The 18234-nt window shown below is 44.6% G+C and overlaps 1 protein-coding gene across 1 annotated transcript in view; it reads right to left on the bottom strand.

The window, feature by feature from the left end:
• Nucleotides 1-18234, bottom strand: part of LOC117763438 (neural-cadherin-like) — an 89156-nt gene that overhangs the window by 24238 nt on the left and 46684 nt on the right. Inside the window, 19 exon segments of the mRNA XM_034588559.1 lie at nt 468-745; nt 1520-1749; nt 2620-2804; nt 3615-3708; nt 4552-5362; nt 5364-5429; nt 5431-5754; nt 5756-6163; nt 6548-6661; nt 6663-6710; nt 6712-6836; nt 8282-8372; nt 8374-8422; nt 10984-10987; nt 11431-11617; nt 12050-12177; nt 12624-12873; nt 14808-14975; nt 17957-18129. Coding sequence (XP_034444450.1) covers nt 468-745; nt 1520-1749; nt 2620-2804; nt 3615-3708; nt 4552-5362; nt 5364-5429; nt 5431-5754; nt 5756-6163; nt 6548-6661; nt 6663-6710; nt 6712-6836; nt 8282-8372; nt 8374-8422; nt 10984-10987; nt 11431-11617; nt 12050-12177; nt 12624-12873; nt 14808-14975; nt 17957-18129 — 3733 coding nt within the window.

Genomic DNA, 18234 nt, shown 5'->3' on the forward strand with positions numbered 1-18234 from the left:
CCTCTTTATTCAAAGTTTATTAAAATTGAACGTATCACGCATCTTACTTAAACCATTAACGATACACATGCTAAGTGTGAAATTGATCAAATGAACCGTTCTCCAGATATGGAGCCATAGACAGACAGACAGAGATTTCAGGCATTAGTGGATAGATATGCACACACATGCTTTTAGAGTAGATATCCCACAAAAAAAAAAACCTGCCAGTCTATATTCAGCTGGCAACACAGCAGAGCAGTTCAAGTAAGTTAGGTGAAGTTGCAGGTGGATTAAATTTTTCTCACAAGAGACTCCGGTAGTAATTCTGGTTTCAATTTCCATGATGCCTCTCTTGCAGTAAGTCGAACGGGGCCAGAGAGAAGGCGGCAGCACATCGAGAAAATCCTATTTCTGTTTTCTGCCCTTTAATAGCTTTTTTTCCCCCAGATACAATCATCTCGGACAGCTGCAGACACGCCTCTCACCTGTATCCGTTCTGGGTGTCGACGCAGGTCCCCCCATTGAGGCAGGGGTTACTGGGGTAGGAGGAGCACGGCTGGTGGGTCATCTCCCTGGCAGCGCAGCCACACACAGCCGAGGACGTCAGCTTCACCGAGACGAGGGAAAAAGCACCCGAGTCCACCAGGGTGGGCGAGTCACTGATGCTGAGCTGTGAGGAGCAGCCACCGGATTTCTTGCAGTCTGTGCGCACACACTCGTCCACCTGCACCTGGCTCACGCTCAGACGCAGCATGGACTGCAGCTGCGGGGAGTCAGGACGGGGAAGAAGGGAGGAGGGGAAGGGAACAACAATGGAAATTACAATAATTTTCACTTAGAACACAAGGGCTCGTATCTCCAGTGCTGGTGGTGAGGGGGTGTGCTCACAGTGACACACACGTTTGGATGAAATGACTTCAAGCAAAGCATAAGAGGACAGGCAAGCAAAGAAGGTGAGTCCTGGTCTACACAGATGCTTTTAATTGGGGGTGGGCACTAAAACTATTATCATATACTTATTGCCTTCAATAGCAATGTAATAAAAGTTCAATACAAACATGTGAAAGCACAATTGGGAGGTATAACAACTGATCTACCTCAGACTTTTAAATGTTCTGCTGTTAATCAAATGTTTAAAGCAAGAATCTGTCTTTAAACATAAAAGAATGTGACATTTATTGTGATAATCTGATAGTTATATTGATTTTGGGCCGTATCACCCACCCTGACTTTAATATTCCATAACTGGTTGTTTTTAAATCATAAAGTCAAGCATGACAGTCAAATCAAAATGATGCGCCATTAAAATATGGAAGAAAGAACGCGTGGCACAAAAAGAGAGAGAGACAAAGACAACAAATGAATGGGCGAGACAAAGCGACATGACAGGGCCAAGCAGTAAACAGACAGAAAGTTGGTGTGGAAATAAGAGGGCAGATAAAAGGCCCCGTTATCTCCTCCCCCCCCCCAGCTCCCAGGTGTATCGCTTGATATACGAGCATTGATCTCTATCTATCTCACACGGTGGGACATATACCTTCTTTTTATGTGCAGCGAGGACAGCGTGCAGCTTCTCCGGGCGCAGGTAGCCAGTATCAGTTAGCACGTAGAAATGAATGTCCACCGTTCTGTCCTCTCTGTCGGCCATGCTGAAAATGTTGATGCTCCCCGATCTGACGGACAGGCTTTGAGACAGGAAGTCCCAGAACATCTCGAGCCGACTCTTGCCCTCGACTCGAGACCCGATGAAATCTCGAGCCGTAATGCCTTCAGGAGACAAGGGGGGGGGGGGGGGGGATTCATGCAGTGAGAACTACTGACTCATCAATGACAAGTGCAGAGTTGATCAAAGTCTACTGAGCTCCTGCTTCCATTAGCCAAGACGTGGCCTGACATCTCCCTCTATCGATCCGTTTCCTCACTGAATCATCCGTAAGGTGGATGAATCGTGCCGTCATTTATTTCTCCCCTAAAATAAAGTTGGGGTCCTTGAAGGTCTGCCTTGCACAAAATATTTTAATGACCGGAAAATCGATCATATTTGTGGTTCCACCTTCCAATAATATCTGGAGAACGGGGGCAGTTGTCTTCTATTCTAATCTCTAAAAATGATAATGACTTTGAGTCAGAGGCATCCATAATAGTCTCTGACTCTCGCCGAATGGCTTTTTAAATGTCAAGGACTTTACCTGACACTTCCAAATTGACCTTTATAACTCCAATTTGCTCTGAGAGACTGACAGAAAAATGAACACTCTAACATAAACTTCAGAGTGTTGAAGAAGAAGGAGAAGGAGGAAACTGTTTCCAACAAGCGCTGTGAACAGTCGCTTTTTACAAAGCTTAGAAATGCTAAATAATGCAAGTATAAAGATTCCTCTTGACAGCCTATTATTTCAGCGTTAACTGGATTGACAACCTGATAATCATTCAATGAAAAGCACCAATTTATTCATGCCTGTGGCCTGTCTCTTTCAACATCGGCTTAAAAAAAAAGAAGAATTTTACAAGAGCCGTGGCAACAAAGAGGAGAGAAGGGAGGTAAACTGAATCCCAGCAACACCCAAACACGTGTAGAGCTGCAGTCATTCAACATTAATGCACTTATACCACCGTGTGAGAAACGTTTCTGCGAACCTGTCAAACGCAGCGAGGCGGACGACAGGATGGCCTTTTCCCCCAGCTCCCTGACATGAACTCTGACACCTGACGTCACGTCCGGCCACACCCCATCGGACACCCCGACCTGCAGCCAGTAGCTGCCCGCTGGAGTGTTCTGTCGCATGGTCAGCTCGCCCGTGCTCTGGTTCAGGCTGAAGTATCTGAGGGAAGCAGAGGGGGCTGTTAAGTAGGAGAGGACAGCTTCCTTTGGGAGATGAGTTATTGGCTCCTGTTGTTTCTGAGCTTTTACTACAGAGGCAAACAAATCAAAAATCCCTCAAAGATCGCAGTCAGACAAGTCGTAGCAGCTGAACGGGTCAGCTGTGGTTTCTAGCAGTAAGTGAATACATTTTCCCCAAAAACACAAAAAATACCAAGAATAAGAAAACAAAAAAATAATTCCTTGACTCCTAAAAAGCTTGTAAAAGAGCTTGTTAGTTGCCATGGCAACTGTCCGAATTTATTATATGAATAAAACAAATGTGCAATTTGTATTTCAAATCTGATCTGAGTGTGTGAATACTGAATAGTTGTACAAGGTCCCTGATGGAGACCGACCATGCTCGTACATGCTGTTCCATCTCGGAAACATCGTATAGGTGAACCGAGATTGCTTAGTTTGTTTGAGTCTAATTGCATTATCTAGAAAATAGGCAATTCGCAATCAGTGTTGACGGCTATGATTAAAGTCTGTTCGGAAAGCGAGGCTTATGAGGGGGTCCGAGAATTGGATGTAAGATTAGGAGAAGTACCTGTTAGGCATGTTTCAGGCTGAGTGATATCACTGAAAAAGGCCCGGTCGGAGAAATACAGCCACAACGCTGAGTCCACATCCTCTTTATTTTTCAAATTCCACACTGTTGGCAGTTCTCCTGGTACTGTATTGCTCTAGCACTTGTACTTGTGCTGTATATTTGGAGATCAGCATGTTTTCAGAGAAAAATTCAATGCATTTAACAGTGAGCGCTTACTTGGCTGCACTTGTCTCCAGAGTGTAGGTCTTGTTGTCCCAGTCATCAGGATCTGGGGCATACACCTTCCCCAGTGCTGCATTTGTCATCCTTCCTGTTCAAGGTAAACACACCCACATGCACGCACACGCAGACATGCACACACACACACAGACACACACACACACACACACACACACACACACACACACACACACACACACACACACACACACACACACACACACGTTGATTTCGTCTGGACAGAATCTGCTGATGCCAACACTTATCTTTGCCTCCCTCTCTTCTCCTTATCTTGCATTCTTGTGTTCTGTTCTACTTATTATGCTCATAACTGTGGAGCCCCACTGCTGGAATGAATAGACTCTCAGTGCTCCACTTCAGAGAGCGTGGAGCTTAAGGAAGCGGGGCTATCTCAGTATGGATTATGTTATTATCGACCTGCAGTGCCAGAGTACTGCAGCTGGGTAAACAATGGCAGCCTGGATGAGTCACAGCGCTCCTGTTTTCCACAATTACCAAAACAGCCATTTAGCTGGGTGCGCGGTTAAAACACTAACAAGCCAATGCACCAAACCAACTTACCTGCAGGGTGAAAACTCAACAGAAAGAGATGAATAGTGATTCCATAATGTGAAGTTCATATGAGCTTTAGGCATGGGGTTGGTGGTGGTGGTGGGGGGGGGGGGAGTGTGCTGAGGGCTTGAGAGAGGATTTGACAGGGATATTATCATAACAAAACTCTGTTAGAATGTAAAAGGAAGAGAGCAATTATGAATTCCAGGCTACACTGAGCAGGTGGGGGGAGCGAAAACTTTTCCCTTCAGCTGTATCCTCAGTTCCCCCCCCCCCTCACTGACGCTCTGCCTGCTGAGCAACGCTCTGTAGCGTGAACAAGGGGCAAAGAGGATGAAATGAGGGGGAGCAAGCGACTCACCCTTGCGGCTGTACGCATAGACATCTTTCTCCCCAGCCTGATGGGCGTTGTCATTCTGGTCACCGATGGTGATTGTGAGCGTGTTCGTGCCCGTCATTGGCGGATCGCCGCTGTCTATCATAATCAACGGCAGGTGGATCTCGCTCTTCCTCTCCCTGTCGAATCGACGCAGGGCGGTGAGTGTGGCCGAGCTGTTCCCGTGATCCTGCAGGTGGAAGTCGGTAGAGAAAAGCGGGGGTATGGAGAGGTAGAACGGAGGCCCGTGCTCTGGCGAGTCCCTGTCCACAACATGGAGCAGAGTTGAGCTCTCATTGAGCCAGACCACTTGAGGTGGCAGACTGTTCTCCCACAGCACTGGAGCGTACTCCGTCTCCAGCTCCGGCCCGTTGTCATTCGTGTCTAGCAGCGGCAGGTGGACTGTGACACTGCCAGTCAGTGCCGGGGAACCCTGGTCTGTCGCCGTGATTACAAGTTCATAACCTGCCAGCTTCTCCCTATCCAATGGTCTGGCGACTGTGACCACCCCTGCTCGACTGACGGTAAAATGTCCATATGGGTCAGAGTCGGGGTGAATGCTGTACAAAATGTCCCTGTTCAGACCTGAGTCCGAGTCAGTGGCCACGACCTGAATGACACTGGTTCCTACACTTGTGTCCTCGGGCAAAGGAGGGAGAAGGTGGGAACTCGGGTCAAACACAGGGACGTTATCATTCTCATCCTCCACTTGTACCAGACAGTGGATGAGGCTGGAGAAGTCAGAGTCCTCCACTTTAATGGTGAGGTTGAACCGCTGCTTCCCTGGCTTCTCAAAGGTCCAGCTTCTGCTTCAGTCTCAGAGTCCCTGTCTGGTCCAGTCTGTGGCTGACCATGTAGAAACTGTTGCTCTGGGTCTCCAGCCACCACACTGAAGGTCAGCTGCCCATACGTGCCAGCATCAGGGTCCACGGCGCTCAACTCCAGAATCGGAGCGTCCTCTTTAGTGCTCTCTGGCACACGAGCGCCGCACCAGTCCTCTTTAAACTTTGGGACGTGGTCATTGATGTCTGTTATGATTACAGTGGCAGTAGCTGTACCCGTCATGCCGCCGCCGTCCCGGGCCTCGACAACCAGAAGGTGGTTTTCAGTAATCTCCCGGTCCAGACCCTCTGCTGCAACAGATATGGTGCCAGTGCTGGAATCAATAGTGAAGAGATCGACATTTTTTCTCATTGTGCACATTCTCAATAATCCTGTAGGTGAGGATCGCGTTCTGACCCACGGCCGCATCGTCAATGTCTACCGCCGTCATTTCCACAACAAACGCCCAAGGGGGGGAGTTCTCCGCCACGCTACTGTGGCAATTATCCGGAGCACAGGAGAAAGTGGGGGCATTGTCATTGATGTCCCACACATTTATAATCACATCCGTAAAGCCGGTAAGTCCCTCGCCCTCTTCGTCTGTTGCCATGACAACAAAGCGCCAGACGGCACGCTCTTCTCGGTCCATGGTGCGCTGGGCATACATCTCCCCCGTGATGTCGTTGATCATGAAGTGCGACTCTGCCCCTTGGCCGTGAATGGAATACCGTATGGCTCCCTGGTCGGCATCTTTGTCTGGGTCAGTGGCTGTCACCTGCGGAGATAAAGACAACTTCTTAAGAAAAATGGATATTCATTCATCCAGGTCAAACCCAAATTACAGCTCTCCTCTTATCTCCTTTCAGCTGTCACTTGGGTCTTCTTTGCTTTTGGATTTCTGTTTTCGACAGCCCATTTAAGTGCACTTTTTTCCCTGACCACCTATTTTAAGCAATGAGCTCTGATCAGGCCTGTTTCTTGCATCTGGGCCGAAGTGGGTTCTGACAGCCTTAAAGCTGAATTTCTTTTCCCGACAAGATTCATCACGACATCTCCAACTTACTGGTATGGTAGAGCATTTTGCGAGGTTGCTGATTTAAAAACCCTTAAAAATACAGCAGTGTAAATCCTGTTAGCAGTGATAATCTCAGTCTCTCACCTGTAGTACAAACACTGGTGACCCGTCAAGCTCCTCTGTGACCGATCCATAGTACTCATTCATGGAGAACACTGGTGCCTCATCATTCTTATTCACCACAGTGACCACCACGGCGGGCATAGTCTTCCCACTTCCCATCGGACGCTAGGACCAGTAGCTTGTAATCTCTTCTGCTGCTCATAGTCGAGTGGTTGGGCAATAAAGATCGTCCCCACCTCCGGCTCTATGTCAAAAACGCCCACTTTGTTGCCGGACGTTATCTGGTAGCGCACCTTGGCGTTGGCCCCCTGTGGTAAGAACAACAAACTGCTATGACTGGGGAAAATGAAATAGCCCTTCTGATTCCTCAAAGAAACATTTTAAGGATGAGACAAGTGAAATCTGAAGGTGAGGCATACATACACTGAGGTGGAGCAACATTGCTGGAAACCTCAGCATTTCTCTATTTCTTAATTATATCGGAGTACTATAATCCTGGCAACAACAGAAGGGCATAACCACAAGGGTATTACACCTCATTTCCTCCGAGACCTCAACATTAGTAGGTTTCATGATCCCTTTCTTGTTTTGATTACTTAATTAACAGAAACTTGTTCCTTGTCTCTTCTTGGCTTAATCAGATACTAATTAAAAAAAGAAGAAGGGAGTGCGGGACGTTGAAAAGCAGCATAATGCACTCTGATAGTGCCCTCAAGGGAATGATTGGAAGACCTGAGAGAGGATGGAGCGATGTGGTCTAGTAGCGGCCAAAGTTCATATCTCAACTTATCTACTGTGTCTCCATGGAGACCGTCCAATCTACTGGTTTAACACTGGAATAGATAAGATAATCTCCCAGAATGAACAGTTTTTTCGCTTTCAATCATGCGGTTGGGTTTAAAGTAGCTACAATCCGATGTAAATACACTAATCTGTACTATTAACACAACCCTGGCTGACAAAGTGCTCCCTGCCTCCCACAGGGATCTGCCGGGCTTACAGCAGTCAAGCCCAGGGTGGAGTTTTTAAACAAGACAGATTGAGGGTAGCCTCTCAGACGCAAGTGCAACAGTATTGTAACTATAACGTTGGGGGTTGGTGTTATTCCACAGCAATTCATCATTAGTGCCGCAGCTCGGGCCTAAGCTGCACCCCCGCTCGCCTATAATACTTGATTAACGGACCTAAACATGCTGATAAAGGAGTCTTAGGCTGCCGCTGTACGGAGGATGAGCAATTGCTTTATTGCTTAAATCCCGCCCACCTACTGTGTGGTGAGCGGTGTCACTCTTTTTGGAACATATGTGCTGCAGTGCATGCCGAGCACTTAAATGACTGCTGCTAAATCTAGCAACACGGCAAGATTTCAGCAGCCTGATTTCAGCACAGCGCAGGACAAATTGAGAAAAAGACCTGCTCACAGGTCACTTTATGCATTACTGCTACAAACCCCGGCAATCTTGCAACACACAAAAAAAAAAAGTGCCTACTTGGCACACAAGTCACTGCTGGAAAAATGGCCGAAATAATTCTGTTATTTCAAGAGAGAAGGAGAGAGAGAGAGAGAGAGAGAGAGTCTGGTGAAAGATAAAGAAAGTGTAGTGTGGAAACCTCTGTGGAGTTCAAAGTGTCTCACGAAAAACTTTAATATCGGTTCTGGATGGCTAGATTCTTTAACCTTTATTTCTGAAGAGGCAGCATCAGTAAAATCTGTGTGGGGGACCTCCTCAGTCTGCTGCTCATCATGCGTACCTTCATCTTCGTCATTAGCACTAACGGCGACAACAGTCAGGCCCACATCTGCATTCTCGTCGACGCCGACTTCATACAGTCGCTGAGCAAAGATGCGGTTTGTTGTCGTTGACGTCGCTGATGAAAACCCTCACATATGCGTGTCTGCAAGAATGACAGAATGGCAGAAGATTAGACGACACAGGTGCACAAGCCAACCACACACCCCAGACAGAAACACACACACGAGACACGGAGTCACAGAGAGTTGCCGAACACTGCATGTGTGTTCTCTCCTTCCATCTGCGTATTGATTTTTCAATTCATTGTCACTGTTTAGTGCGGAAGAGGCACTTAACCTGACGGAATGTGTCTCATTGACATGGAAATCAGACAAACGTTGTTCACAAAGATGTGCTGTAAATTACATAAATTATTCATTTTGTCAAGAGTTTATTGTTTTAACGGGGCTAACTGTTTCCTGCAGGAAGAATAACAGTAATGGAGCTAAAACTCTTCAACAAGCTGCTGTTTTCGCAGGAGTAGATAAAGAACCACTCTACTGGGAAGGTTAAATATTTATAAGATGACAAGTGTTTGTGTCTTATCGGTGCATCCTCATTACGCTGTTTATTTCTTTAGTTAAAAGACTAAATTATCTGGCTTGCGGAAAACAGGGGTGACATGTTAATTGGAGCTGCTGCAGTAAGAGATGATGGTGGTGGAAGGTGGCCTTATTTCCGCCGCTTGTTTTTTTACATTTACCTCCTCTCTGTGGTATCCCAGGGGTAACGCAAAGAGACAGGTAATGTTTGCAGAGGAAATGAGCCCTTCTGGATGCGGGAGATATGCACCAAAGACACAGCTAAGACTCATTGCAAATGCTAAGCAGCCCTGGCAACCTGCTCCAAAACATCACCCTTTAGCCCTAATACCGCCTTCACAAGCGCTGGCAAAACTCACTTCTGAATACAAACGTCATATTGCATCACTCTACTTACAGGACTGTGGTGTTACGGCTGCCAAAGTGTCACAAAGAAAACATGGTAGGCAAACAAATGCATATTGGTTGAATTGGAACGATGAAAATTAAAGACTGGGAGACACAATAGAGCCCAGGAATCTCCGGGCTATTTTTCACATGGAGGAGAGTGAGGCCGTCTGGTCGTGAAGTGGAATAAATAAAAATCAAGATTCACTTTTCAAAGTCAATCCCAAGGTGATATGAAATATGTAATGTACTTCCAATGCAGTAACAGAGTTAATTCTTCCAACTTATACAGTTTCCAACAATGAAAAGCAACTATTTGTATGACTACTTAGGACATGGGTTCTCTAACAAGCTGTCAATGACTTATTATTGCATGAAGAAAGATTATAAAGAATTGTCTTAGTAGTTCAACGTTTTGGTTAACAGATTATAATAAATCACAGGAAGACTGTCACCTTAAGGGGCGGCTGTAGCTCCGGAGATGGAGCCAGACCAAGTAAGTCGGTGGTTGACGTTGACTTGTAGTTTAAAGATCATTAAAGCTTTCAACTCCGTAAAAATGTCTAGATAGTTGAGTCCTGACATTTTCCGGAGTTTGCCTTTCACGCATGAAGACCACAGCAGGAGATTGTTCGAGTCAGACACGTTCACAACAACAGGAAAATGTCCGAAACGTTCAGGCGAGAGGTGGCGCCCGGGGAGAGCTTGCAGGAGGCAGGACGTGACGTTTATTTTGCTGCCGACATATGCCAACACTGTCAGCCCTTATCGTCAAAATCTCTAGAATGTTGTTGACATCTTCTTCAGCATCTTGTGAGAATGGCAACTCATTTTCATCCTGAGATGAGATTTGTAATCTTTTTGTTTTTCAGCAGATTTCTTCTTGTTTCATAGATGAATCGATTTATTTGTTGTGCTCCCCAAACTCCCAGAAACTCAGAAAATTTGAAAAAAGGAAAAATTTAAATAAAACTATAGGACTATAGTGACAACACCTCTTCTGTCCTCCAGGCTAACACAATTTAGCTGCTTATATGGGGTGTTCAATTCACACTCTCTACAACCTTATCTTCCCACTGTAGATGCTTATTCACATGGCTAAACTGCTCTTAAAAGGGAAGTAAACTGAGACAGAGCTAATTATGCTTTAAAATCTTAAAACACAGAAACTTTCCTGAAGAAAATAAACACCCCTTCACTTGGTTTGTCCCGTTGATGTCACCATGACATCACCATGGATATTCAAAGACCAGGAAATGCCCGGAGGCGCCTTCTGAGAAACGATCCCACATGGTGAGTCAGAACAAAGGAGCAATTAAACAATGTTTGTACCTGCAACATAATAAAAGGAAACTCAACTAACGCATGCTTGTGTGTTTTCTTTAATATTCTCATGTACTTTGATGTGAACTGTAGTAATTTGCCAACACAAACAAACCTGGGATAGAGACTGATGCCAATGTCGCAAAACTATCGGTAAATTATGGTAAAATGAACTTGTGTAGAAACTAATGAGTTCAATGTGTACTGTGGTCGAAGGATGCCAGGGACAAATGGTGAGTAAGGCCGAGTCCTCACCCACTCTGTCACAGGTTGACACCGACGTCGATGTGCTCCAAACAAAAACACGTGATTTCCACAGCGGCATTTATCATCAGTCATGTCCGGCCTCCTGCTCGCTCTGCCCAGGAGCTGCACCTCACACACTCACCTCAATTTACCTGTTGTTGTGAACGTGTCTGACTTAAACAATCTCCAGCTGCGTTCTTTATTTGTGAAAAACCTGGAAAATGTCCAGACCCAATTTCCTGCAGGAACCAAATTTGTTTTGTTTTATTTAGACCATATTCACCATTTACCACATAGGCCCCTTTCGGTTCACATCCAGATTACACATAAAGAACCACATGTTTGCCAAAAAGGCCCACATTTGTTTTGGGATATTTGCCACTTTAGGCTCACATCCACTTTGCCTGAAGTGGCCCACATCCATATGCTATCTGGGTATTAAGTGTATAGACGTTAAAGTGGCGTTACTCTTCTCATTAAACTGTTCACAAGCAAAGCAATAAGCTTATAACCAAAATGTTGAACTTTTGATTTAACAAAATAAAGAAAAATATAAATTCATGAGATGCTTTCTGCTGAATGAAAATTCATTAAAATTCTCATCATTTCTCACCTGAGTTTGACTGTTTGTTTTTGCCAGGTCGCGCTGACTCCTGCCCGTCTTCTGACTGAACTTCCAACAAATAGGAGCTGCGGGCCTCGCGATCAAACACGGCTTCTGTGTAGATGACCCCGAGTTTCGGGTCAATGCGGAACAGATGGTGGTCTCCACTGCTGTCACTCAGAAGAGAGTAAGTGATCTGCGAAGCACACGGAATTCGAAAATGAATCTGCCACAGTCCTTTCAAGCACTAACCTGCAGAGGTGACAGAAATGTAAGACTTTGTGGCTGAAAATGTTAAGTGGTCGCTCTTATATTCCCAGACAGAGTACGTCTTCTCATTAAAGGCAAACACCAGATCGATATATACTGATATTGTCACAGTCAGTCACACGGCTGCGATTGCACACTTCACAGAGCCACCTCTGCAACACTTTGACAACTCTGGAGCGAAAAGCCTCCACACTTAAGGGATCGTGGCGCCCTGCCACAGTACGCTCCTTCAAGCATAACAAGAATAGTTTAGTAAGGGGGGAAAAAAAAGTTCTCGGATGCGGTTGAATAGATCTCTGTTAAATCACTTCGTATTTCTGAACCTGCACGTGACAGACAAGAGCAGAAAACCACGAACCTCTCCATTAAGACCCAGGTCTTTGTCGTGTGCAGACACTTGGAGAACCGAAGTCCCGATCTGGGCTCCTTCCGTCACCGACGCCTCGTAGATGGAGGAGGTGAAGAATGGCACGTTGTCATTAACATCTTTGGAGAGAAGAGAGATTTAATGCCAAGTAAAGATGTGTTAACTTCCTGATTTAATTTAGATAATAAAATCTCAAGCATCTAAAGCTGTGCACATTAAACGTTTAGGAGCCAATGAATTCATCATTATACTACACTATGTATCTCTGAGACATATTATATAAGTATTGGTATATTTTATTTCTTATTTGTAGGTATATTTAGTAATTTATCATATCCTTTAGTACCTGTGCACTGAAACTGACATTTTGATCATTTCATCAGTACATTATCTCTCATTTCATTAATATCTATTATAAATAAAGTGAAATCCAAAACACAAATTAATGTGAACATAAATTTAAAGAATATTAATACAACCTGCTAATGGAATGATAACATCTGCCAATTAAATGTTCCACCACAGAAAATCTATAGAGACGAATGAGAGGAATAAAATCTCATGCCTGTAATGTTGATGTAAACTGTGGTGAAAGCTGCCAGAGGCACCGCAGCCACATTCTGCGCTCGCACCCGCAGAGAGAAAAAGGCCGTGGACTCGTAATCCAGCGGCTCAGACACCAGAATTGACGCTGAGCCATCTTCGCGGTTGGGGGAGAGGTAGAATCGCACGGGCATGTTGGTTTCCGGGACCATCCCGTCCTCCAGGTTGTAGGTCACCCTCGGGTCGCCCAGCTGAGAGGTCGCCTTGACAGTCTGGACAGGATGAGAAGCGTGTTTCTCAGGTTACGTTAAAATTCATTTGGGCCGATGCGAGAAAAGGAGAAAAAGCTTGTTCATTTCCCTTCTTTCCTCGAGTGAGATGAGAACAATACCACTCTTCTTGTCATGCCTGTCCCTTGAGTACAGAGCCAGGAGATAATTGGCCCTGTCCAAATGTAACAAAAAAAAAGTGTTTACGAGCTATCGAGACTCGCCCGTTAATTATGACACAAGGTCAGTGCACCCCGTTAGGAAGTTACAGCACAGAACTCAACTTGGTTTTAGACATTGCAGCGGAGAACTGAGCAAATAAACAAAATATGTTAATTTGTGAACTTTAGACTTGATGGTAGGCAGATACACTGACCAGACATCCTAGTTTGTGGAGGACTGTCTAGGTTTTCGATGTGGGTGTCCTGAGTCCGGACAGCTGTTACTACCCTATGAGTCATATGCTATGATGCTGGCAGCTTTTTTTTTAATAAACCTGTGAGTGTGTCTGTGAAAATGCATTTTCTTAAAAGCATCGGGGGGGCTTACTCTTTGCCCCTTGAGCCACATGGCAACGGAAATGGCAAAATGCGGATGAAAATGCGCACAGGAACACGCGGTACAGTTAACCGTTCCAGTTTAGGGGGTTTAGAATGCGGTAGCCAAGGCGGCTGTGGCTCCGAAAGTGGAAGAGGGTGTCCATCAACATCGATTATCGAGTATCCCTGGGCAGATGCCGAAGCCTAAATTGCCCCTGATGGCTGCACCGACATGGTGTGTGATGGAAAAAGAGCTGTGTATAGAAGTGCTATATAAATAGGTGTATGTAACTTGAACTATTAAATGCTCAAAGTGTTTGATAAGACTGGAAAAGAGCTTTATAAATACAGTCCATTTCCCTTATATTTTCTATTTCTCACATGGTAGCTATGATAATGGGCTTCTTCCTCTACCTTCTTGGTTAAGACTCAGCTTTGTGCTGCGAAGCCACCAAAAAAAGAAGTTTATTATTTGGGGAAAATGGGCTCTTTGGCTTTTTTTGCAGAGAGTTAGATTATGAGCCAGAACTGGGGGGGCAATGAGCTTAGTTTAACATGAAGTCTAGAAACGGGGGGAAATGGTTAATTTGGCTGATACAACATGTTAATTAGGGAGCTCCAGAGCTGCTGGCAGGCATCTTTTTAAAATGCAGACAGAGCCAGGCTAGCTGTTTCTCTGTCTGCATTTTAGTCTTTGTGCTGAGCTAAGCTAACCATCTTCAGGCTAAAGCTCCACACTGAGCGTCCAAACATCAGAGTGATGTCAATATTCTCCTCCAAATCGTGACAAGTGAGCAAATGAGCTTATTTCCATAAATCTTGGACAAGTCCTTTTAACAAGGATTATCTTTGAGGTCAGCGGTAAAAAACTTGTTTACATGTGATAGGCTGCGTTATCAAGTTTTTCTCTATTAGTTGTTCGCCGTCTGAAGATGTAAAGGTTATGTCAAATGTTGATTATTGTGATGATTGATTATCTGAGTAAACACCTGTTGTCTGAGCTCTGCAATAAACTCTTATCTCAGAGTGAATCCCCTTGTGAAGACCTTGGAGGGAAAAAGGGATATTTGTGCGCTCGGGATTGACAGTTTTGTATTTTCACATCAAAAGAGACATTCTGAATTGATTTAATTAGCCCGCAGTCATGACACTTGCTCCAATCCAAAGTCAGCTTTCTCCTTGAAGACACATTTACAGATTGTTCAGTGCGCTGACAATCTTTGTGCAGTGCAGTCGGAGCACAAAGAGAACATGGTGTCTGCGCGGTAATCCATGTGCGAAAGCAAACAAACGTTCCCGCTGATTTAATTACACTATCTCAAAGTGGCAAGATGGAGAAACCAGCATAATAACGTACAGTATGTCCTGATATATAAACGGAGTAACATGCACACGTACCACTATGGGCGTGTCTCTGGCGGTGTTCTCGGGTATGACGACGCTGTAGCTCTCCTCCTCCCACTGCGGAGGCTGGTTCTTGACATTGGTGATGGTGACGGCCAGCTCCACAGAAGTGTTTCGGTCTCCGCCGTCGGTTGCTACGATGTCCCGAGTGATGTAAGTCCTCTGTGGGCAGGAGCAAAAGATTCAGATTATCACCATCATGGTATTTTAGAGCTGAAAACGATCAATTGATTAGTCAATTTCGTTGATTGACAGAACATTAATCACAAACAGCATGGTGGTGCAGAGGCCGGGTCTCTCTTTGTGGGGTTTACACGTTCTCCCAGTGTTTTGAGAATTTAAATTGAATGTTAGCGCTTCACGATGGATGCATGGATAGAAGAACTTCACTATCTAACTAGATTTTCTTGCAAAGAGCATAGGAAACAAGATGATTATCTGCTTTCCCTTATCTTGATTTAAAAAACTAGACCCGATTGGACAAAATGTTTCATCCAGGAAACTCTAAACCCAGAGAAGAAGCCTCCCTGACACATCATGCCTTCATCTTATGACACAACCTACTACTGTAACACTATTATTTTTAGATTAATAATCTATCATAGCACTAGTAATAAAATCAATGAATAGCCCTTGAATCATCTTTGAGTAGCATGTGCCTGTAGCTTGCGCCGCAGCAGTGGGCCGGTGGAAACTGGCCAGCAACAGCAATGAGCAGCAATAATGATTAAATGTGCGGAGCTGGGTTTTTAAATAAACCTCAGTTATGTGAATAGGTTTGTACTTGACGCTCTGAGCAATTAGCTCGTGATCAGCTGATTGGCGGTAATGACTTCACATTCCCTCCTGACCCTGGACTTGCTCAGTGAACTCCTCTGTGGAAATCATTTAATTAGGCCAAGAACAACAGAGGCGGCGGTGTGAGTATTACAAAAAATTATTAACATATAATTCATGTTGCACAAAAGCTCCTCTACTTCTGTTACCGTGCCAAAATTGAACCACTAGGAAATAAAGGGGTGAATTTGACTGAGGAGCTGTTTTTCATCAAAATGGACACTGCAGGGAAAGCTGTAAATTTGCTTAAGAGGTCGTTAGAGTGTTTGATTCGGTTTATCTTAATTAGACGATGTGTAACATCAACATTAAACTCACATCGGAAAGAAGAAAAACCCTCTATAAACTCCCTAAAGGGCCTCTTCTTGCCAACATGTGGTAATTTTATTTCTTTCTAACCACTAACAATAAAAGATAAAGCAAGTTATAGTCCGACCACTTTGTTAATAAAATTGCTCAAATAAGTATTCCATTGTTAAGCAGTAACATTTCACCCATAAACTGCATTATTCTATCAATGCAGATCATGGCCTAGCAACTCTATTATTGTGCCGCAGTCGCCAGATAAAAAGAAATCTCACTTAACTCCGAAATTACATTTTCTATTCCTGGTACAATCCAATTAGTATTTGTGAACAAGTGCAAATTCTTTCCCAAAGCTTGAAACCGGAGAACAAAGATCATAATCTGTGATGTCCAGTGTGGACCGAGCGGCGGCTGCTTTTGCAATAAGTGAATGTCTGGCTGACTTTGTGGTAACATCCAACCACGGGTTTTTAAAATGAGATTTTGCAGTAATGTTATCAGATCTGACCAAGAAAATACCCATAAAATATTCTGGATGTGGACGTCTCCTCCTCTTTATCCTCCACAGAGCCGCACTGTACAGTCAGTGTGATGACTCGGGCTGTATGGTCCAAGGGCATAACGATAGAGGCTGTTGTTCAATGGCCTATCTCCTTCATGTTCCACTGTAATGCTGTGAGTTAATTGGGAACTGTGGTGCACACTTAGCTGCTAAGTGCGCTGAATAAAAACTTTAGCCTTAATACTCGGTCACTGTGATCAGGCACCGTGATGAGGAAAATCAAAGCAGAACAATGTCTCCGACCGGCCCGCGACGTTTAACATTTAATGAAGTGCTTTTATAATCTTAGTTACAGCGTATAGTTATTGTTGGGATGATTAAAAAAAAAAACACACACACTCAAATATGCAACAGCTTTGTTCAACAAGGTTTTGGGCTTAACACTTCAATTTTGCATGAAGTCAGTGGCAAAACCACAACAGACTTCTGACACCAGCATGCTAAGAAGTGTGCTGAATAATACACGGCTCTGTAGTGCTGTAGCAAGCTTGTAGCCAAAGAGCAACGCTAAGACGTGAATAAGGGAACAAGGGAAAATGGGAAGACCAGTGTTGATAGGCTGCACAAAACATGAAAATTAAAAATCAACAACACTCCAAGTGAAGAGTGTTAAAAGAAATGTTGCATCACTGAAACTCTGACACGGTAAATCAATTAGTTGACAAACATCAACTGGGGAAGTCGACTTGCTCGCATTTCACTTTGAATACCAACAGTACAAGAAATTCAGCTTTTGAAAAGTCTTCTTTAATTTCTTCTTGATGCATATTATCTTTGGAGCCGTTTTCCAAAGCATGGAGCTCAGTGCTTTAGTGTTAATGGCATCGAGGTAAGTGTGGATGCTCTGTAAGCGCAATCACGAGCGTCATTTTCCAGCCTCCAAATTGTTTCACTTAATGCCTTTAAAATTCGTGACTCGTCTTAAGCTTGTCAGTCTCCTTATCACAGTGTGAGATGATGAATGAAAATGATAAAAGTCTTGAATTCAGTATATCAAAGCCGGGGGGGGGGGGGGTTAAGTTGGACAGAGTCTTGGTTTGTGATAATTAGCTTAAAAACCTGTGTTGTCCATTTCAATTATTTGTTTTGAAAGCTTCTTCTTTCTTTTTTTTTATAGTCTTTAGTGACAAGCCAATAAACAGAACTGCAGTCATCAAATACAACAGGAATTCAGAGCTGTTAACATCTATTTTTAATAATTAGTCTCCCTCCATCTTCTTTCTCTGTGGTCCTTCTGTGTGCAGCACCTCTGGGAGAACACACGCCACACACCCCTGATTGGGGGTCGCGGGCAGAGGCACTTTGAGGTGGCTCACTCATTAACTCTGTTGACTCAGACCCACAGGCTGTCATGTGTGGCTCAGACAGTGTGTGAGTGTGTGTGTCTATGTGTGTGTGGTGGCTGATGGAGGAGCCGGCTAATAGCTGCCTGACTGACCTGTGATATGGGCTGGTTAACGTAGACCCATCCGGTCACGGGGTTGACCTGCAGGTACTCGGGCTGCTCCGGGGACATGGAGTAAGTGATGGCTGCGTTCGTGCCAAAGTCGTCATCGTGAGCGGCCACTCGAAGGAAGCTGGTGCCGACCAGAGTGTCTTCTCTCAGAAAGTCTACAGGGGATGGAGATAATGTTATGCTGGTCGAGCTAAGGCAAAGGACAGGAACGGGTAAAGCATGAGGGATGTTACGGACATTTGTTACAATGCAAAAAAGTA

This window comes from Hippoglossus hippoglossus, chromosome 6, assembly GCF_009819705.1.
Source record: "Hippoglossus hippoglossus isolate fHipHip1 chromosome 6, fHipHip1.pri, whole genome shotgun sequence".
Taxonomy (NCBI): Eukaryota; Metazoa; Chordata; class Actinopteri; order Pleuronectiformes; family Pleuronectidae; genus Hippoglossus; species Hippoglossus hippoglossus.